General features: G+C 34.0%; 1 protein-coding gene across 1 annotated transcript in view; it reads right to left on the reverse strand.

Moving 5' to 3' along the window:
• LOC136038146 (nucleolar protein 6-like) overlaps positions 1–23,918 on the reverse strand; it is a 246,634-nt gene that overhangs the window by 124,090 nt on the left and 98,626 nt on the right. The window contains exon 11 of the mRNA XM_065721187.1: positions 2,746–3,055. Within this exon, the coding sequence (XP_065577259.1) occupies positions 2,746–3,055 (310 nt within the window). The remainder of the gene's footprint in view (positions 1–2,745; positions 3,056–23,918) is intronic.

The following is a 23,918-nucleotide window of genomic DNA, read 5'->3' on the forward strand; positions in this document are numbered from 1 at the left end:
GCAAAATTGGCCCGTCTTTTTAGTCAAATTTCAGTCAATCCACACATACTCTACAACTCTCGATGGATAGATAGGTGCCTGGGATAATTCGCTAATGGGTTTACATCACTTTAAGATACGGCTTATGCTGAATTATAACGTACATTTTCGTTCGAAGAGAAAGCAATAAAAGATGTATGATACTGATTGAGGCCTGCTTTTTCATACTAAAAACAACGTTATTGCAAAATGTACCAGACCACTTTTGACAAGCATGACATTTGCTTTTTTTGCTTCATTTAAACGTTGAAAAACCTCTACCATCAAGAAAGAGAAAGCAAGATAAGTTAGCTCCCGTTAAAGCAAGAACAGACCGATTCGGTGATTCTTTCGTCCAAATTTTCGTCGAAATGTACAATAAGAGTTAATGTTTATAGTTTGATTTATATTCACAAGTGTAGTTTCATTTTGAATATGTTGTAAAGAAACGCAAATCAGCGATAGCTGTCAAATTTTTGCTATTAAACCTGTCAACTACTACTACTATTACTATATCAAAGAGACAACAAATCGATTAAAATGTGAACGATAATCCAATTGATTAAGAACTTACATTGTTTCCTTACTACAAAATTCTCGTACTTCAATTTGTATTATGTAATATTTCAATGAATGTAAACATGCATGCCTTTTGGCTTGAAAGTGACATCGTCCTGGGCAAAAATTATTGAAAAAGGCCGCTTTCCAATCCTTTTCAGGATTAATTACAAAGGCTAGATATATCAAACAGTTCGTGGTAACGAACTGTAGTAAGGAGCGACCCGGCTCAATAGTAACCAAAACTCAAAAAAATTGAATTTTTATATCAATAGCAACATCAAAAGAATTGCATTTTAATGCTGATTTTAAATATATAAGTTTCATCAAGTTTAGTCTTACCCATCAAAAGTTACGAGCCTGAGAAAATTTGCCTTATTTAAGAAAATAGGGAGAAACACCCCCTAAAAGTCGTAGGATCTTAACGAAAATGATACCATCAGATTCAGCGTATCAGAGAACCCTACTATAGAAGTTTCAAGCTCCTATCTACGAAAATGTGGAATTTTGTATTTTTTGCCAGAAGACAAATCACGGGTGTGTGTTTATTTGTTTGTTTGTTTTTTTGTTTGTTTTTTTTCTTTTCCCAGGGGTCATCGTATCGACCAAGTGGTCCTAGAATGTCGCAAGAGGGCTCATTCTAACGGAAATGAAAAGTTCTAGTGCCCTTTTTAAGTGACCAAAAAAATTGGAGGGCATCTAGGCCCCCTCCCACGCTCTTTTTTTTACCAAAGTCAATGGATCAAAATTTTGAGATAGCCATTTTGTTCAGCATAGTCGCAAACCATAATAACTATGTCTTTGGGGATGACTTACTCCCCCACAATCCCTGGGGGAGGGGCTGCAAGTTACAAACTTTGACCAGTGTTTACATATAGTAATGGTTATTGGGAAGTGTACAGACGTTTTCAGGGGGATTTTATTTTGTTTGGGGGTGGGGCTGAGGAGAGGGGGCTATGTTGGAGGATCCTTCCTTGGAGGAATCTGTCATGGGGGAAGAAAAATTCAATGAAAAGGGCGCAGGATTCTCTAGCATTACTATAAGAAAACAATGAAAAATAAACATGAAAACGTTTTTTCAAATGAAAGGAAGAAGTAGCATTGAAACTTAAAACGAACAGAGATAATTACGCATATGAGGGGTTCTAAAAATACTTTAGCATAAAGAGCGAGGTATTTAGGAGGAGATAAATACCTTGCTCTTTATGCTAAAGTATTTTTAGTAATTTCAACTATTTATTCTACGGCCTTTCTGATTCAGGGGTCATTCTTAAAGAATTGGGACAAAACTTACGATTTAGTGTAAAGAGCGAGGTAATAACGAGGGTACAAACCCCCTCGTATACATAATAAAAATATAAGGTTATGAAAGTTTGTTACGTAAGTTAATTCTTAAGTTACGTGTATTTTTTACTAATAAAAACGTTCATTAAAAATTAAAAGTTCTAGTTGCCTTTTTAAGTAACCGAAAAATTGGAGGGCAACTAGGCCTCCTTCTCCACCCCTTATTTCTCAAAATCGTCTGATCAAAACTAAGAGAAAGCCATTTAGCCAAAAAAAGAATTAATATACAAATTTCACTTTAATAATTTATGTGCGGAGAGCCAAAACCAAACATGCATTAATTCAAAAACGTTCAAAAATTAAATAAAAAAAAATAATTTTTTTAGCTGAAAGTAAGGAGCGACATTAAAACTTAAAACGAACAGAAATTACTCCGTATATGAAATGGGTTGTCCCCTCCGCAATTTACGCTCTTTACGCTGAAGTTTGACTCTTTGCCACAATTTTACTTTTTAAAACAATTAAAAGCTTTAGCGTAAAGAGCGAGGGATTGCGGAGGGGACAACCCATTTCATATACGGAGTAATTTCTGTTCGTTTTAAGTTTTAATGTCGCTCCTTACTTTCAGCTAAAAAAATTATTTTTTTTTATTTAATCCTTTAAGAACTGTTCAATTCAAAATCTTTTTAACATTTGGCTTCTTTATAACTTTCTAAAGCTACTAAACTTATGCATCCCTATAATCCCCCCGTACAAGATTGACAACCGAATGTCATATCGGCCTAAATAGCGATATAACAGAGTCCACTGTATACAATAGAGTACATAATACTTATATGTGTACATGGGGTAAATAATATGAAGATGAGAATAAAGGCAGCTTACTTCAATTTGATCAGCTTCTGGACCTTTAATCAGAGGGCTCCAATCCTTTTCAGGATCAATCACAAAGCCTAGAGAGATCCCTTCATAATTTTTCAATTCAGAATCCACCTCAGATTTGGTTCCTTTACGGCTTTCTAAAGCTATTAAACTGGTCCGTCCGTTCAATGCCTGTTGTAAGAGATCGACAATGGAAGGCAGTATTGACCTAGATATTGACATACCAGAGTCAAGCAAAGTCAATTTTGGAGACTTAAGGGTTTGTATGATGTGCTTTGACCTAAATGCAGCCTCCAATTCAGCTTCATCGATCCTTGAAAGTAAATATAAAATATTAGTCCATTGCTAAAATCAGCAAATTTTATGTTGAAAAGACTGATAGATATACATGTATCTGATATCTTGTTTAAAAAAAAAAGATAAGACATTAACAAACACAAATTCATTTCAAAACTAATAGGCAAAATAACCAAACTCAATATCATGTAGATGTTTGTTTTTAAACCAAGGGGCTACTGCAAGTGCTACGGAAAGAGAAAGAGATATCCCCTCCCCTTCATGAAATAAAAAAAATGCATACTAAGAGCATATTGTATACAATTCTAAAGGCATATGATACGTAAATGAATAGAGCATGCCCATCGAAAAAGGAGATTAGGAGGATGTAGTATCTGTGAATCAAGTACGAAAAAATGAGTGAAAAAAGGATTAAAATATGAACTAGTGGAGGTCATGGATAGAATTGCCGAGGATCTGGAAGATGCAGCTAGATGGCATAATAGTAAAATATTGTACTGATATGTTAATAAGTTGAGAGGGAGTAGTCATTCCTAACTTGTCCCAGTTAAAGATAGGAACGGGACTACAACTAATATAAGGAAAGAGAGATGGGTAGAGCATTTTGAGAACGTGCTAAACCAAGATATAATTGCAGGAAAAGATACAGAGGAAAATAAAAAAGTTGGTGATGATACCTTAGATATGAAAGAAGATTTGTTTTGTAAGGAAGAATTAGCGACAATACTAAATGGATCAAAAAATAATAAGGTTCCAGGTGTTTGATAGTGCTGTAAATGAGTTTATGAAATATTGTAGCTCTGAGGTTATAAATAAGTTACTGGAGATTATGAGTATGATTTTTGGAAAAGGGGATGTACCTAGCGATTTTAGGAAAACCCTAATTAAACAACTGTATAAGAAAGGTGACAAGATTGAGTGTGGTTTTATCGAGGTATTAGCCTGGTCTCTGTAGATAACAAATCACTTAGTAACATGATACTTTTTGGACTAAGAGATGATGTCGACAAAATTGTAAGAGATGAACAGAACGGTTTTAGAAAGGGTAGATGTATCGATCAAATTTAAGCTCTTGGGAGATGTGCCAGATTTATCAAACACCTTTGGTCCTCAATTTCGTAGATTATGAGCAAGCGTTCGATTCTGTTGATAATTAAATAATAAAAAAAACAAGTTTTTTTTAAACTGAAAGTAAGGAGCGACATTAAACCTTAAAACGAACAGAAATTACTCCGTATATGAAAGGGGCTTTTCCTCCTCAACACCCCGCTCTTTACGCTAAAGTTTGACTCTTTCTCTTAACTCTACTTTTTAAGACAGGAAGAAGCATTACTTAAAAGAAAACAAGGAAAAAATAAATATGAGAAGTTTTTTCAAGTGAAAGTAAGGAGCGACATTAAAACTTAAAATGAACAGAAATTACTCCGTATATGAAAGGGGCTTTTCCTCCTCAACACCCCGCTCCTTACGCTGAAGTTTGACTCTTTCTCTTAACTCTACTTTTTAAAACAGTAAAAAACTTTAGCATAAACAGCGGGGCGTTTAGGAGGAAAAGCCCCTTTCATATACGGAGTAATTTCTGTTCGTTTAAGTTTTAATGTCGCTCCTTACTTTCACTTGAAAAAAAAGTTGTCTTTTTTTATTTAATTTCTGAACGTTTTTGAATTAATGCATGTTTTGATTTTGGCTCTCCGAACATAAATAATTAAAACAAAATTTGCATATTAATTTTTTTTGGCTGAATGGCTTTCTCATAGTTGCCCTAGTTGCCCTTCAATTTTTTGATTACTTAAAAAGGCAACTGGAACTTTTTAAATTTTTTACGAACGTTTTCATTAGTAGAAAATGTACACAACTTACAAATTAACTTACGTAACAAAATTCTATATTCGTATATTTTTATTATGTACATGAGGGGGTTCAGCCCCTCGTCAATACCTCGCTTTTTGCACTTAAGCTTAAATTTTGTCCCAATTTCTTAAGACTGACCCCTGAATCACAAAGGCCGTAGAATAAATAGTTAAAATCACTAAAAATACGTAAGCGTAGAGAGCGAGTTATTACGAGGAGGTGAAACCCCTATATGCGTAATAATTTCTGCTCGTTTTAAGTTTTAATGTCGCTCCTTACTTTCACTTGAATAAACTTTTCATATTTATTTTTTCATTGTTTTCTTTTAAATAATGCTAGAAAATCCTGCACCCCCTTCAATGAAATTCTTTTCCCCCATGACAAATTCCTCAATGGAAAGATCCTCCCACGTAACCCCCCCCCCTCAACATCTCCTCCTCCCTCAAACCCAAAAAATCCCCCTGAAAACGTCTGTACACTTCCCAATAACCATTACTATATGTAAACACTGGTCAAAGTTTGTAACTTGCAGTCCCTCCCAAAGGGACTGTGGGGGAGTAAGTCGTCCAGGGACTGTGGGGGAATAAGACATAGTTATTAGGTTTTTCAACTATGGTGAATAAAATGGCTATCTCAGAATTTTGATCCGGTGACTATGGGGAAAAAATGAAGATGGGAGAGGGCTAGGTGCCCTCCAATTTTTTTGGTCACTTAAAAAGGGCACTAGAACTTTTAATTTCCGATAGAGTGAGCCTTCTCGCGACATTCTAGGACCACTGAGTCGATATGATCCTGGAAAAAGAAAAGAAAAGAAAACAAATAAGGACGCATGCGTGATCCGTCTGTGATCCGTGATCCGTTCTGGCAACAAATGCGAAATTCCACATTTTTGTAGATAGGAGCTTGAAACTTCTACACTAAGATTCTCTGATACGCTGCATCTGATGGTGTGATTCTCGTTAAGATTGTATGACTTTTCGGGGGTGTTTCCCCCTATTTTCTAAAATAAGGCTAATTTTCTCAGGCTTGTAACTTTTGATGGGTAAGACTAAACTGGATGAAACTTATATATTTAAAATCAGCAATAAAATGCAATTCTTTTGATGTAACTATTGGTTTCAAAATTCGATTTTTTAGAGTTTCGGTTACTATGGAGCCGGGTCGCTCCTTACTACAGTTCGTTACCACGAACTGTTTGAAAGAGCTTTAGCGAAAGTCTTATCCTTGTATGGTATACCAGACAAATACATTGAAGTAATTAGTGCTACGCACAAGAATAACACTGCTACGGTTAAGGTAAAAAATGAGGTATGCTGCTGGTTTCGTATTAAATTAGAAGTTAAGCAGGATTATGTTCTATGGATCATTTTGATAGACTTCGTCTTGAGGAGCACAGGAAAGGCAATGAGAGAAAACGCAATCAAAAGGGGAGGAAACACTTTCCTGGAATTAGATTAAGCTTATGGTTTAAGCATCCTAAATGAAAGAGTGAGCAAAATAAATGAACTTCTAGAGGTTTTGCGAGTTCTGGGTGCTAGAACAAGTTTTAAAATTAATGTTAAGAAGACTAAGTTGGTAAGGCTAGGAATAAGTGAAGATGAAAAGGTGACGTTGGGTAACATAAGACTGATCAGGTGGACAGCTTCACTTACCTTGATAGTATTATTAGTAAAGATGGTGGGAGAAGTGAGGATGTTAAATGCAAAATAGCCATGACTCTGGGTGTTTTTTCACAGTTAAAAAAAAAAGTTTGCAAGAATAGGAAGATAAGTCTGCAAACCAAGATTAGAATATTGGAAGCTACAGTGCTCTGAACTACGAAAGGAGAAATTACCTAGAAATTTTCCAGAGATATTACCTACGAATTGTTCTGGTTACCCGGCTGACTGACCGTATTTCAAACATCAGGCTGTACAAAAGTGTGGTTCAATCCCGCTTTCTAGGGCTGTAATGAGAGAGAGGCTAAGATGGCTAGGGCATATTCTGCAGATGAAGGATGACAGACTGTCGAAGACTGTCGGCCATACGCCTATTTGACCAATCGTCTAGGGCTCAACGGAAAGCAGGTCGTCTGCGGTTAGGGTTGGAGGAAATTATAAAAAGACTTAAGGGAAATGGAAACTTCCTGGGAGGGTGTAAAAAGGGAGGCTTTGAATAGATTTGGATGGAGGAGGAGCGTGCGTAGCTGTGTTGGCCTCAGGCGACTTGGTGCGGCGGTGAGTTGTTAGTAGTAGAAGTAGTAGTAAGTAGGAGAAACAAGACGTTTTTAACGATCTTAAATCTTATCGGAATCGGTAGTTATCTAGAAAATATTAATCTACTCGCGGGTACAGAAAAGACGAAGAAAGAAGACAAGAGGGAAAGGAGATGGTTATAAGAACCGAAAAACAGAAGGATTTTACTATTCTATAGTGCATTGTTTAATTACTCAAACTTAGTACAGGTCCTTTTAGGAGAGAGAGAAAACAAAACCCAAGAAGCCCCTTATAACGGAAAAAAGCATAAGACTTATTTTGAATATATTATTCCGTTATTCAAGCATATATTAAAATTTCAGTGACAATACAGCCTTTGCCTCAAGGTCACTGGGGAGTCAGGGACCTAGATATGTCATTAAGAGCACAGATCCTTAGTCTTTGATCGACATTCTACAGGCCGACACAGGCGCAAAATAATAGATGTGGATTGAGAAATAAACTAATTATAATCTAAATTACTTTGTTCCTTTTCTTCGGAACCGCTAACTAGCTCGCAAAACATTCGACCTATCTTGGACAGCTCACAAACGGAAAAATAGGGAAGACCCTAGGTATTGGGAGCTGAAAATTCGAAAAATGCGAAGATTGCATTATTTTTAACATCTAAATATATCAATTATATTCATATTTAAGCAAATGTGCTTAGAAAAGACTTCAAAAGATCTTGCAAAAATGAGGGACAAAACTCCGTTAATTTAATTTGATGTAAATAACATATTTTACTTGGAATATTTTCTTCCAAGTTTTATACACACCTCAAAATTACGCCTCCTCCGTATGTTTAGGGATACGGTCTTTATAGGGGAGGGGAAAGGAGACAGATCACTGCTTCCAACACTAAAAAGCGATTTTCGTTGATGCGCTGATTCAAGAGTATCCGTGGATTTTTCGCGGAGTTTCAGGCTATTTTTCGAAATTCCCACAAGTTTGATTTTCCAAAAAAAAAACTTTTACCATAAAGATTAACAGAAATAACAAATACTATTCCTGAATCAGCTTCATATGGCAACTTTTCCTCGTTAGACATTTTTTTACGCATATTTTTAAATTTTCAGTGACTATAGGCTAGAGTTCGTTCTTTTCTAGGTCGCATCTGATACTCTGCAACCATGAAAGAGATCCCACTCAAGTTACCCTTATAACTGTATCTTAAACAACTAGGCTGGCTCGAATAAAGAGACATTATTATATCACCCTTAAGTTTTTAAAAGAAGAGAAGAAAGAACAAAGAAGAAAAGGGAGAGGAAAGAAGCAAATATGAAGTGTTAAATTTACTAATTATAAGTCCAGGATAGAAATTTATCGTTTTTTATTTTTATTTTGTGTTTTTACCTGAAATCAAATTGCAAAAGTAATCGTTCGCAAAACATGTTCACAAATTACGAAAATAATGTACAAATAGGTGAATTATATTGAAAATGCATTAAAATAGCTAGAAAAAGTAAAGGTTTCTACGTCAAGGACTAAAGAAAGGAGAGGGGTCAAACGATCCCAGAAAAAAGAAATACCCTTAAGAGCTATTTAATTTACCAATAAAGGGATTCCTACCAAAAAATATGTCATATTAATTTATATATATGGCCCAAAGCAGCTGTGATTCCATCCAAGGTCTAAAATATGGGGTCAAATCAAAAGGTCTAAGAAATTTTTTAAGTTTTTTTGAAAGGACAAGTAAAATGTTGACGTTTTTTCCTATTTTTTGTACAGCAAAAATTCTCTAAAAAAAAACTGAGCGTCGGTTATACTTGTCAGGTTCCATTTTCTTTTTTGCTAAACAAGCAAACAGAGAGTTCCTATCATAAATTTGGGAATAAGTTTGTCAATAGTACCTAACAATAAAATCCAAGCAATAGCTAACCACTTTCGTTTTTTGTCTAACAAGCTAACAAAAGTTATTTCCTAAAATGTAGAAATAAGTTTGTATAAACTACCAAACAAGAAACTCCCGGCAATAACTAACAAGTCCAAGAACAAAGAAACGGATAAATTATTAAGGTGTAACGACAAGCTCAAGAGTTTCCAGGGATTTCTAGTCGAAGAACGTAATACTTTCTTGAGCACTCTAAATGCTAATGACCCAAAAAGTTGAAAATCACAAGAGGGCTCCAGTTTATTGCAAGGGAAGGAAATAAAGAGGCACACTTCCTAAGATGATTGATGCTTCTACCAAAGGATAATAGAGGTTAAGTGAGCTTGTGATTTTACTTTTTACCAAAATTTACCATATTTTACTAGGTTAATAAAATCCAAATTTTTTAAATTTAGTTTACGTATATCTTTGATTTTATGTAAATAATAAAGTTAATATTTCTATTTTATGCTAAATTAAATAAAAAAACAAGTTTTTTAGCTGAAAGTAAGGAGCGACATTAAAACTTAAAACGAACAGAAAGTACATCGTATGTGAAAGGGGCTGCTTCCTCATCAACGCTCCGCTCTTTACGCTAAACTTTGACTCTTTCTCTCAACTCTGCTTTTTAAAACAGCAAAAAACTATAGCGTAAAGAGCGGGGCGTTGATGAGGAAGCAGCCCCTTTCATATACGATGTACTTTCTGTTCGTTTTAAGCTTTAATGTGGCTCCTTACTTTCAGCTAAAAAACTTGTTTTTTTATTTAATTTCTGAACGTTTTTGAATCAATGCATGTTTTAATTTTGGCTCTCCGCAGAGGAATAATTAAAACGAAATTTGCAAGTTTTTTTTTGGCTAAATGGCTTTCTCATAGTTTTGATCGAATGATTTTGAGAAAAAAGGGAACGGTGGAGGAAGCCTAGTTACCTATTTTTTACGAACGTTTCCATTAGTAAAAGATAAACGTTATTTATAAATTAGCTTACGTAACGCACTTTTGTAATCTCACGTTTTATTACATATACGTGGGATTCACCCCCTCGTCAGTATCTCGCTCTTTACACTAAAGACTGAATGTTGTCCCAATTCATTAAGAATGACCCCTGAATCACAAAAGCCGTAGAATAAATAGTTGAAATCACTAAAAATAATTTAGCGTAAAGAGCGGGGTATTAGGAGGAGGTGAGCCCCTCATATGCGTAATAATTTCTGTTCGTTTTAAGCTTTAACGCTGCTCCTTACTTCCAGTTGAAAAAACTTTTCATATTTATTTTTTCATTGTTTTTTTTTAAATAATGCTAGAAAATTCTGCGCTCCCTTCATGGAAATTTTCTTCCAACATGACAAATTCCTCAATGGAAAGTTCCCCAACATATCCCCCTCTTTTCAACCCCTCCCCCAACCAAAAAATTCCCCTGAAAACGTCAGTACACTTCCAAATAACCATTACTATATGCAAGCACTGGTCAAAGTTTGTAACTTGTGGCCCCTCCCACGGGGACTGGGGGAGTAATTCGTCCCCAAGACATAGTTAAAAGGTTTTTCGACTACGCTGAATAAAATGGCTATCGCAGAATTTTGATCCGTTGACATTGGGAAATTAATTAGCGTGGGAGGGGTCCTAGGTGCCCTCCAATTTTTTGGTCACTTAAAAAGGGCACTAGAACTTGTCTTTTCCGTTAGAATGAGCCCTCTCGCAAAATTCTAGGACCACTGGGTCGATACGATCACCCCTGGAAATTTTTTTTTTTATTTTTTGGCTTAAAGTCTTTCTCATGATTTTGATCGAATGATTTTGAGAAAATAGAGCGGGGGAGGAAGCTTAGTTGCCCTCCGATTTTTTGGTTAATTAAGATAAAGGCAACTAGAACTTTAAATTTTTTACGTATCTTTTTATTCGTAAAAGATATACGTAACTTACAAATTAGCTTACATAAAGAAGTTTAGTATTATTATGTTTATATTACATATATGAGGGGGTTCACCCCTTAGTCAGTACCTGGCTCTTTACACTAGAGCTTAAATTTTGTCCCAATTCATTAAGAATGACCCCTGAATCACAAAAGCCGTAGAATAAATAGTTGAAATTACTAAAAATACTTTAGCGTAAAGAGCGGGATATTAGGAGGAGGTGATCCCCTCATATGGATAATAATTTCTGTTTGTTTTAAGTTTTAATGCTGCTCCTTACTTCCAGCTGAAAAAAACTTTCTCGTATTTGTTTTTTCATTGTTTTTTTTATAATGCTAGTAAATCCTGCGCTCCCTTCATGGAAATTTTCTTCCACCATGACAAATGCCTCGATGGAAAGTTCCCCCAGGCTATCCCCCTATTCTCAACCCCTCCCCCAACCAAAAACTCCTCCTGAAAACGCAAGTAGACTTCCCAATAACCATTACTATGTGTAAGCACTGGTCAAAGTTTGTAACTTGTAGCCTTTCCCACGGGGACAGTGGGGGAGTAAGTCGTCCCCAAAGACATAGTTATAAGGTTTTCCGACTACGCTGAATAAACTGGCTATCTTAGAATTTTTATCCGTTGAATCTTGGAAAATAATTAGCATGGGAGGGGGCCTAGGTGCCCTCCAATTTTTTGTTCACTTAATAAGGGCACTAGAACTTTTCACTTCCGTTAGAATGAGCCCTCTCGCAACATTCTAGGACAACTGGGTCGATACAATCACCCCTGGGAAAAAAAAACAAAAAAAAACAAACAAATAAACACGCATCCGTGATCTGCATTCTGGCAAAAAATATAAAATTCCACGTTTTTGTAGATAGGAGCTTGAAACTTCTACAGTATAGTTCTATGATACGCTGAATCTGATGGTGTGATTTCCGTTAAGATTCTATGACTTTTAGGGGAGGGGGTTCCTCCTATTTTCTAAAATAACGCAAATTTTCTCAGGCTCGTTACTTTTGATGGGTAAGACTAAACTTGATAAAACTTATATATTTAAAATCAGCATTAAAATGCGATTCTTTTGATATAGCTATTGATATCAAAATTCAATTTTTTAGAGTTTTGGTTACTATTGAGCCGGGTCGCTCCTTGCTTTTTATATCGACGAATACTGTTGCGGGTAGCAGACCTTTATCCAAGGCATCATTCAAAACTGGGTTAGCTTTAATATTGCATGTTCTCTAGAGTATGAAGACCTAAATCCAAATTGAAATGGGCTGAAAAAAATCTGTTTTCTTCAGAAAACTATTCAACCTGTTAGATATACACTTTTCAATAACTTAGCTAAAAGCGGACAAAATGGGAAAAGGTCGATAATTGGATGGATCTTGCTTGTTTCCTCCTTTATGCAGGGGAGTAACTCGAGCAGCTTTCATCACTTCAGGGAAAGATCCGAGTTTGAAGCATAGATTGACCAGATGAACCAGCACTTGAGCGCAACATCTAATTGTTTATTTCAGTAGATAAGTAGATGAGCAAGATAAGTAGATGAGCATAATGGCGTAGGAATAATTGAGCGAAGAAAATAGCTGAATAAAACTTATAATTCAATGGCTATGCCTGTACGAATTAAAAATATCCATATCTCTCAGTGGTGGGACTACGGAAAGAGCGTGTCTTCTGGGTTTCGTTACCACGTTCGTTACCACGAACTGTTTGATTTAAGATGATTCACGTCACTTCGGTTGAGATTTATTTGCCTTACATCTGATGATAATAACTCATCAAAAATTTACCTGGTCGAGATTTTAACCAGAAAATTTACTTTTACCAGGCATCTATCTATCGCAAAAGTTATATTACAGATCTGAAAACTCTTGTTTCTACATCCAAATTACCAAATTCAGTTTCTTTTTTTTTTCTTTTGTTTTACGCAATTCAGATTTTTGTACTTTATCTGAATTATTAATATTACAATTATTGTTTTTATTTTGCATTAAGTTTAGGCTGACTCACACTAAACTCGACTAAAAAAAGGCTGTATTGTATTATAATAATTTATCAACAAATTACCATTAACAACATTATAGGTTTATGTTACAGATGTAGAAACTCTTCTTTCTATATCTAAGTTACCAAATTAAGTTTTTCTAAAATATAATTTATTCTATATAAAATTTAGATCGTAATATAAAGTATATTAATGAATAATTATTAATATTTAACTGATTAGTTAAAATTTAAACTGGTTCATATTCGATTTGCTTACAATTTTATTCAATTTGATTGAGACAAAATATTTATCTTTATTAGGCTGGGATCACGACAGCTAGTTATAACAACATTATAAGTTTATACTATATATTAACTTAAAAAAAAGTTTTTTTTAAAAATGAAAGTAAGGAGCGACATTAAAACTTAAAACGAACAGAAATTACTCCGTATATGAAGAAGTCTTTTCCTCCTCAACGCCCCACTCTTTACGCTAAAGTTTGACTCTTTCTCTTAACTCTACATTTTAAAACAGTAAAAAAAAACTTTAGCGTAAAGAGCGGGGCGTTGAGGAGGAAAAGCCCCTTTCATATATGGAGTAATTTCTGTTCGTTTTAAGTTTTAATGTCACTCCTTACTTTCATTTAAAAAACCTTTTTTTAATTTAATTTCTGGACGTTTTTTAATTCATGCATGTTTTGATCTTGGCTCTCCGCACATATATGATTAAAACGAGATTTGCATATTAATTTTCTTTTTGGCTAAATGGCTTTCTCATAGTTTTAATCGGAAGATTTTGAGAAAAAAGGAGAGAAGGAGGAAGCCTAGCTGCCCTCTAATTGTTTGATTACTTAAAAAGGCAACTAGAACTTTTAATTTTATTACGAACATTTTATAAGTAAAAAATATACGTAATTTACGAATTAACTTACGTGACGAACTTCTTTATTCGTGTGTTTTTATTGCGTATATAAGGATGTCGATACCTCACTTTTTACACTAAAGCTTAAATTCCGTCCCAATTCCTTAAGAATGACCCTTGAATCACAAAGGCCGTAGAATAAACAGTTGCAATTACTAAAAATACTTTAGCGTAAAGAGCGAGGTATTACGAGGAGGTAAACCCCTCATATGGGCAATAATTTCTGTTCGTTTTAAGTTTTAATGCTGCTCCTCACTTTCAGTCGAAAAAAACTTTTCATACTTATTTTTTCATTTTTTTTTTTTTAATAATGCTAAAAAATCCTGCGCCCCCTTCATTGAAAGTCGCTTCCCCTATGAGAAGTTTTTCCATGGAAAGATCCTCCCACGTAACCTCCCCCCACCTCAACTCTCCCTCCCATACCAAAAAATACCCCTGAAAACATCCGTACACTTCCCAGTAACCATAACTATATGTAAACACAGGTAAAAGTTTGTAACTTGCAGCCCCTCCCATGGGGACTGCGGGGGAGTAAGTCGTCCCCGAAGACATAGTTATTAGGTTTTTCGACTATGGTGAATAAAATGGCTATCTCAGAATTTTGATCTGGTGACTTTGGGGAAAATGAGCGTGGGAGGGGGCCTAGATGCCCTCCAATTTTTTGGTCACTTAAAAAGGGCAGTAGAACTTTTTATTTCAGTTAGAATGAGTCCCCTTGCGACTTTCTAGGACGACCTGGTCGATATGATGACCCCTGGGAAAAAAAACAAACAAGCAAATAAACACGCACCCGTGATTGGTCTTCTGGCAAAAAATACGAAATTCCACTTTTTTGTAGCTAGGAGCTTGAAATTTCTGCTATAGGGTTCTCTGATACACCGAATGCGATCGTGTGATTTTCGTTAAGATTCTATGACTTTTAGGAGATGTTTCCCCCTATTTTCCAAAATAAGGCAAATTTTCTCAGGCTCGTAACTTTTGATGACAAAGACTAAATGTAATGAAACTTATATATTTAGAATCAGCATGAAAATTTGATTCTTTTTATGTATCTTTTAGCATCAAAATTCCGTTTTTTAGAGTTCCGTTTACTACTGAGCCGGGTCGCTCCTTACTACAGTTCGTTACCACGAACTGTTTGATGTAGAAACTCACATTTCTGCATCCAAGTTACCAAATTCAGGTTTGCAAAATTTAATTACGCCATGGAGATTGTTTATGCTTAATTTTAGATTTAATAATATTACATTTGATATATTTTTTTCAAATTTAAATAAAAGTGATTAAGATTCAATTTGAGTGAGTTCTTTTTTATTCCGTATTTAATTATAATTATTTATCCAAAATTTACGCGAATGGGATTTTTACCAGATAATTTACTTTTATCTGGCTGCTATCGTGAGACCAATTTATACCTGAAAGATCAATGTAGTTCAATAACTACCGATTTAAATTCTTGTTTCTACATCCAAGTTACCATATTCATTTTTTTTTATTTAATTTGCAATAATTAAGATTCTGTGTAGTTAATTTATATTTTTTAACGTTATATTTAATATTTTATATATTTAAACAGATTTTCACCATATTTTACCAGGTTATCAAATTCAAATTCTTTAAATCTAATTTACGCAATTTAGATTGCTTATTTTTCACTTTATATTTATTGATAATGCATTTTATATTTTTGTTTTTTGCTATCGTCACAACCAGTTATAACAACATTATAGGTTTATATTATAGATGCAAAAACCTTGTTTCTTCACCCAAGTTACCAAAGTCAGGTTAAAAAAAAGTCTAATTTATGCAATTGAGCTTGCTTATACTTTCAGATTTATTAATATTAAACCTAATATTTTTAGTTTATGTTTAATTGAGACGGATATAAATTCAATTCGATTGATATTAATTTATTTTATGTTTAATTGCAATAATTAATCAAAATATTACCTGATTGAGATACCACATAATTTACTTTTATTAAGTTTATATCTTAAGTGTTCCTATAACTATCGTAAGATTTCTATGGCAACACATCTGAGTTACAAATTCACGTTTTATTAATTTAATTTATGCAATTGAGATTGTTTATACTTAATTTCATATTTATTGAAATTAATATTTATATTTAATTTAAACGGATTTACATTCAATTTGACCGAAATTTATTTATTTCATATTTAATTAGAGAAATTTATCGAAAAAATACGTGACTGAAATTTTTAATATACAATTTACATTCATTAGGTTTCTATCGTAGCAGTTTCTATAGCTATCGTAGGATTTCTATGACAACACATCCCAGTTACCAAATTCACTTTTTTATTAATTTGACTTATGCAATTGAGATTGTTTATCCTGAATTCCAGATTTATTAATATTTAACTTAATAAACGGATTTACATTCAATTCGATTGGAATTTATTTATTTCATATTTAATTGCAGAAATTTATAAAAAAAATTACCTGATTGAGATTTTTAACAGATTATATATGAAATTTTAAATAGATAGTTTATCTTTATTTGACTTTTATGGTAAAAGTTTCTACAACTATCGTAAGGTTTCTATAACAATATGTCCGAGTTACCAAGTTCATTTTTTTTCTTAATTTAATTTACGTAGTTGTGATTGTTTATATTTAATTTAAATTCATTAGTACTATATCTTATATTTTATTCTATATATAATTTAAACTTATTTACATTCAATTCGATTGAGATCTATTTATCTTAATTTATTTACAATAGTTTATCAAAAAATTACCTGATTTAGTTTTTTACCCAAAAGTTTGTCCGTTTTATATTACAAAATATTACCCCCCCCCCCAAAAAAAAAAAAAAGTTTATATTGCAGATGCCGAAACTCTTGCTTAACTTCCATATAGATTTACAAAAAAGTTTTAGATTCCCTTTCAATGAAAAAAGTTAGAAAAATGTTAAAAACGGTATGAACTTAAACACTGTTTAAACCAATGCAGCTTGTAATGAACCAAGATTTTTGAGTCAGATAATAGCGAACTGTATAGTAAAGAAAGAACGAAGTACCTAAACCCCAAAAGTGACCTTTTGACAAACGTAGGTAAGGCTGAAAGGTAAATTTAGTAAGGTAAGTCTATATCTCAAAGGCAGGAAAGTATGCAAAACTGAAGACGTCAACAATATTTCAAGATGCCTGATATGACACACATTACTTGTTGTAATATGTTACTTTATGATACTTATTAAAATTTTATATAGCACAATATAGATATATTATAATCTAATGCATGGTTTTTAAGGTTGTTCAATGCGATATTTAGTTTATTTTCTTAAACCCGGAGAGCACTAAATCACTCAATCCTTACTCCTTAAATCATCATTGAATATATAAACCTGGAAACATAAAAAATACATATTTTTTAAAAAATTAAATATCTGAGCAAGATAATTCGAAGACCACACTACCTTTTCATGACGGAAAAATAACAGTTCAAAATAGGGATGAAACCTTTTAATTGACAGTGAAACAAATATAAAATTTTAGCTGAAAATTTCGGACACATATACAGTGTCCATCATCAGCAGTAAAATTTAACTGAATATTTGGGACACATGTACAGCGTCCATCATCATTATCAGCTGATGATGGACACTGTATATGTATCCGAAATGTTCGGTTAAAATTTTATATTTGTTTCACTGTTGATTAAAAGATTTCATTCCTATTTCGAATATCATATTTTAAATATCTGATCCAAATCCAATCAGAAAGAAAAATTTTCATTCTCAGCCAGATTAATAAGTCTGAATGGGCAACTGCATAGAATTCACACCTTATACCATGTCCAGAGTAAAGTGGAGCCATTAATCAGAACGAGTAAAAAATCGAATCCAACAATCCAATAACAATGAAGAAGAGAAGAGGGGACGTAAATTATGTCCTCATAAAACGCCTCGTGAGTGGGATATTAAGGACTTTCTTAGTAGTTAGAAAACAGAGCATTAAGTTACTCGCGTCAATATAGTGACGTTGAAAGATTTATCTCCCTTGCTACTTTAGCGTCTCGATCTTACGGTAGTCAATCTGTAGAAAAAATTTGTAAGAAAATTAGATTGAAAAAAAAAACATAAGCGAAAATAAAATAATAAAAAAAATAAAAAAATTATACACGAAGAAAACTGATAAACGTGAGTTATCTATATCTTCGATAGATTTAATAGCTATAGATTTTAGAATGATGGCTCTAGAACTTAAACTATATGATAAGAAATATGACTTAAGATTGTGACTTGTGACTAAGACTGTGACTTAAGAAATGTGACTTGTGCCTTAAGTCCTACAAGAAATATGACTTCTTTTTTGTCTACTTAAATATCTTTGGAAATTTGATATTCCTACATATTTTTCACAACTATAGTATCAGTTTATTTTCACGGGAAGAAATGTGGAACACTTCCAAAATTGGGCGCGATAACAAGAAAGGGCCAATGGAACTATTACATACGACGAAACAAACAATAGGAAAAATCCGACTTTGCATTCATATCTCAATAGGAAATTTAGAATACGCAGAAGTTGAGATATTAATCGGCCAATATTAGAGTCAGTACTGAGTTCACGAATACACTGAAACGTAATGAGTTCCAGATACACTTAGGGACAAGGCCGTGTGCAGAGGAGTCCCCAATTTTGGAGAGGGGCCCTCCCCTCCCCAAATTTTTTCCAACTGACGAGATGACTTGGTCCCCTTAATCACTTTCTAGAAGAAGCTAAGAGCAATAACGCAAAGCAGGGGTGAGAGGATTTAATTCACTGTTCCTCTGCAAGGAAATAATAGATTTTTAGGTCACTTTTCTGAAGTTCATGGAGGCACTAAAGGTAGGGAGCTTAAAGTATGTTAAGCATACTAGGTTTTAAAATTATATTAAGTATTTAATGAAATTTAAATATTATTAATATAATTTCAGTATTTAAGTATAGAGTACTTAAAAACTCCAATCATCTGGATGTAAATGTTAGTTTCCAAGTGCCAGTTTGAGTTTCGTCGAAAATTGACGAACATTCGTTTCGCTTTGCCATTTTTTGCCACTGACGTTTCTCTTTGGCATTCAATACTATGAATGAATTGATTATATACATAAGTCGTTCATTAAACTTCTTTAAAATTCATTTGTGGCCAATACCGAGCTACAGAGTTCCTTGTTTAAAAACATCATACTGTTTTCGGACAATGGGGGCGGTTCGTAGAGATAGAAAAAGGAATAATTCTGGTGATTTCACTAAGAAGGATGAATGGCTTATAATAGCTTGTGAAGTTTTTGACTCTCTCTATAACGTCCAATCTAACATCCATGAAGTGAGCTAAAAAAAAAAAAAAAAAAAAAAAAAAAAAAAAAAAAAAAAAAAAAAAAAAAAAAAAAAAAAATCTATTATAGCCTACATGTATTGTCATCACCTCACCACCCACACTTTTACAAATATATTTAGAATAACCATCTTTATTTGATTTGTCATGCTTCAATTTAAGAACATCCCTTGCTTGCACATTGAATATGAACTACCACCCCGCCCCACATTTAAATACACAGCTACCCAGCGAAATTTTGACTTAGTGCACCTATGGCTATATGCCCTCCCCCCCAAAAAAAATCTTTTGCGGTACATGATGGAGTGGCAAGGTTTACCAAAAATGTATAAGGTGATAAGAGTGAGTGTGATAATCATAGAGACATTAGCCTGGTTTCTGTAGGACGTACATTACTTAGTATGATGATACCTTTTAGACTTAGAGGTGCAGAAGATAAAGATAGTATACCAGATAAACACGTTAAAGTGATTAGTCCAATGCATAAGAATAATGTTGTTGTGGTTAAGGTAGGAAATGAGGTTAGTAGCTGGTTTCGTACTAAATCAGTAGTTAAGTAAAGTTGCTTTCTATCCCCATTTATATGGGTCGTTTTGATATACTTTGACCTAAGTAACACAGCAAAGGCAATTGGGTGGCGCAGAATCAAACGGGGAAGTAAAAGTCCAAACGGGTTTGAAAATTAATGTCAAGAAGACAAAGTCACTAAGACAAAGAATAAGTGAAGGTGAAGAGGTGATACTGGGTAATGAGAAGATCAATCAAGGTTCAGGTTCGGGTTCATTTTAATAATAAATAAGTTACAAAATGTCCAGAGTCCGGCTGAGAAGACAAATTCGTAATGCACGGGATGGAAAAAAACTTCTGTAAATAAATACAACATCCATACTTCACTACATGCAATTCAAACAAGTGTAATTAAACATATTCCCCCGTCAAATGCCCGGTCAACAGCACCACCCGTTGACGCGTCCAGCGAAATAAACATAAAAATAAATAAAAGATACCAAGAACCCTGGAGAATGCCTAGGTCCAGTATCATAAAAAAAAACACATATAAAATGGGAACAAACTTAACATCCCAAAGGTGACCCCTACCAACCAACAACAATTCACTTATCACAAAAAATTTTATCAATAAATCAACATAAATTTAAGTTTTCGTTTAGCTGTTTTAATTGATTTTGAAGTATCCCATTTAGACGTATAAATATTCCAATACCGGAATATGATATAACTTATTGAAATTTCTAGTTAGATGTCCGTGGTCAATACTTTTAAGTGGGAAAAGGTTTGAGGAACGAAAAAACGAGGGAAGCAAACCACGGTCATATTTCAGTTCGAAGAGGATAGATTCAACCGTCACAAAATGTCTTAAAGGAAGAATATTAAGGAAGCAATACAGAGAATCAGCTAACAACTTCGCTGGATATAACATTAGGGGAAGGCAAGTAGCTCTTAAGGACCCGCAAAGCTTTGTTCTGTTGTCTCTGAAATGGCATAATATGAGAACCGAATGTGTTAAGGTAAACAAGTGATGAAAACATTAAATGAGAATGAATAAGTGCATAATAAAGTGATCTCATTGCTTCAAAGGGAAGGGATGACCTGAGTATTCGCATTATACCTATATTTCTCCCCAATTTCATCCGCAGATTAGATATATGAGGCTTCCATGATAGATTAGAGTCAAGGAGGACTCCGAGGTATCGCATAGTTGCTGCTCGTGAAATTTTTATTTCTAAAATCACTTGATTCAATTAGTTGAAGCTCAGGAACTGCAGCGTTACAACGCGAGAAAACGACAAATTTCGTTTTATCAGCGTTAAGAGCTAGGTAATTTGACTCAAGCTACAATAGAAGATGGTTGAAAGCTGCTTCCAATGCAAGTTTCAAACAGCTCACATCTTTCCCTGCGACAGTACACGCAGTGTCATCCACAAATTGCAAATTTAAACCAAATATTCTCATTGGATTATTCGAGTCGTTCATACAAATTAAGAAAAGTAGGGGACCAAGTATTGACCCTTACGGGACACCAGCGGTATTAGATTGACAAGTCATTTCAGATGAAACATCAACATATGTCTAGTTTCAGCTTTAAATAAGTATTGAGATTCTGTTCATCCGCTTTAGATTTCTTTCTGGGAGCTAGTTTGCAGACTGGCTTGGTTAGTTTCAGCTTTTTGTACTTTGTATATTCTGTTCATCCTCTTTTAGTTTTCTATCTGGGAGCCAGTTTACACACTAGTTTCCTTGTTTCACCTTTAAAGTAGTTCGGAGATTTCGTTCATCCTCTTTTGGTTTTCTTTCCGGTAGCCAGTTTGCAAACTATTTTCCTTTGTTTCAGCTTTGAAATAGTTCGGAGGTTCCGTTCATCCTCATTTAGTTTTTTTTTTTCTGTGAATTAGTTTACAGACTGCTTTCCTTAGTCTCAAAACTTAAAGTAGTCTGGAGATTTTGTTCATCCTCTTTTAGTTTTCACTCTGTTATTTAGTTTTGTGTACTGGTTTCCTTAGTTTCAGGTTTAAAGAATTCTGGAGATTCTCTTGTCCTCTTCTAGTTGTCTTTCTTGGAGTTAGTTTGCAGACTGCTTTCCTTAGTTTCAATCTTACAGTAGTCTGGAGATTCTGTTCTTCCTCTTTTAGTTTTCTTCCCTCGAGCCAGTTTGCCGACTGGTTTCTTTAGTTTCGGCTTTAAATAAGTCTTGAGATCCTGTTCATCCGCTTTTGATTTTTTTCTGGGAGCCAGTTTACAGACTTGCTTCTTCAGTTTCAGCTTTAAAGTAGTCTTGATTATTCTGTTCATCCTCTTTTAGTTTTCTTTCTCGGAGGCATTTGTACACTAGTTTCGTTTGTTTCAGCTTTAAAGTAGTTGGGAAATTTCGTTTATTCTCTAATGTCATTTAGTTTGAGCCTTAAATTACCCTGGAGATTATGTTCATCCTCGTTTATTTTTCTTTCTGGGATTCAGTTTGCATACTTGCTCAAGAGACTGCAGCAAGCAGACACTAATATTTCCTACCCTCGTAGCAGCATCATGCTGCCTTAGGCCATCACACACTTCCCCCACCTTGTTAAGTGCTTTACTCCTCCTTCCCTCTCATGAAGTTCCTAATTCCCGTTAATCCGTTTTATGATTTCTTTTGAAACACTAACCTATATTGCTATCAACTTTTCGTGTTTAGATGATAGGATGGGTTAATTTCGTATAAAGGTTTATTAATTCTTTTGTTGCTTTTGGGTATGGTTTAATTAATCAAAGTTATGAAGTCGATTCCAGTTAAGCTATTTTACTTACATTAATGTCTTGCAGTCTGTTTTGTATTTATAAATTGTTTAAATATGGGCTAAACACTATTAGACATAACTACATGATTGTTATAACTATAGTAATTAAATAAATCTTCTTGAAATCAGGGACTCAACTTTTTTGCTTGAAAAAGGAGTGGTTTTCTTCTTAACACCTAACTGTAGCCTCGAATCACAAAACATTAACAAAGAATATCTTATTGCTAGTTGCCATTGAAAGAAGAGAAGATACGTTTGATCTAATTGATTTTCAGGATTGGAATCTTACTACTTTCCTAGAATAGCTTGAAATACAACAATGGTTCTCGTTTTCCTGTAAAAGAAAATAGGTATGACGACCTTGCATGAACAGTAATTCTCTGGCTTTTAACTACGAAAGAAAATCCCCCCCCTCTGTTTTTCCGCCACCATAGCTTTATTGAGTTGACAGCAAAAAGCTATTAAACTCATATATTTGTTAAGTGATTCACTGATTAACAGGAAATGCAGGAAAAAAACTTATGATATATGTATTTAGTATTTAGCTCTTGGACCAAACGGTGTTTAAAAATATATGAGTAGATTTATTTAGCGTTCAAGATCCTGCCCATGGCCAATGGGCAAATAAATTAAAAGAAAAAGTCAAAATAACCCTAAACCCTGTAAGTAAAACATTCTCACTTGACATTGGATATTACTACTACTACAACTAACAACTCACTGCAGCACCAAGCTGCCTGAGGCCAACTAAGCTACAAATGCTCCTCCTTTCCAATATAGATAACTTCGAAGACCACACTGCCTTTCCATGACGAAAGTAAAACAGTTCAAAATAGGGATGATACCTTTTTATTGACAGTGAAATATAAAATTATTTAACTGGATATTTCGAACACATATACAGTGTTCATCATCAGCAGTAAAACTAAAACTGTTGATTTATAACATTTGCATGTCTCTTATGGGTGTTAATATATTTAGACACCTCCTTGGTCACACTATCCCTATATACTCGACGTAGATAACTTCGAAGACCACACTGCCTTTCCATGACGAAAGTAAAACAGTTCAAAATAGGGATGATACCTTTTTATTGACAGTGAAATATAAAATTATTTAACTGGATATTTCGAACACATATACAGTGTTCATCATCAGCAGTAAAACTAAAACTGTTGATTTATAACATTTGCATGTCTCTTATGGGTGTTAATATATTTAGACACCTCCTTGGTCACATTATCCCCATATCCCCATAAATAATTTTATTTTTCACTGTCAATAAAAAGGTATCATCCCTATTTTGAACTGTTTTACTTTCCTTTCCAATATGTTCAAAGCTCCTTCTTTACACCCTCCCAAAAAGTTCCCCTTTCGTAGTTAAAAGCCAGAGAATTACTTTCCATGCAAGGTCGTCATACCTATTTTCTTTTACAAGAAAACGAGAACCATTGTTGTATTTCAAGC

Source organism: Artemia franciscana, chromosome 17, assembly GCF_032884065.1.
Source record: "Artemia franciscana chromosome 17, ASM3288406v1, whole genome shotgun sequence".
Classification (NCBI taxonomy): domain Eukaryota; kingdom Metazoa; phylum Arthropoda; class Branchiopoda; order Anostraca; family Artemiidae; genus Artemia; species Artemia franciscana.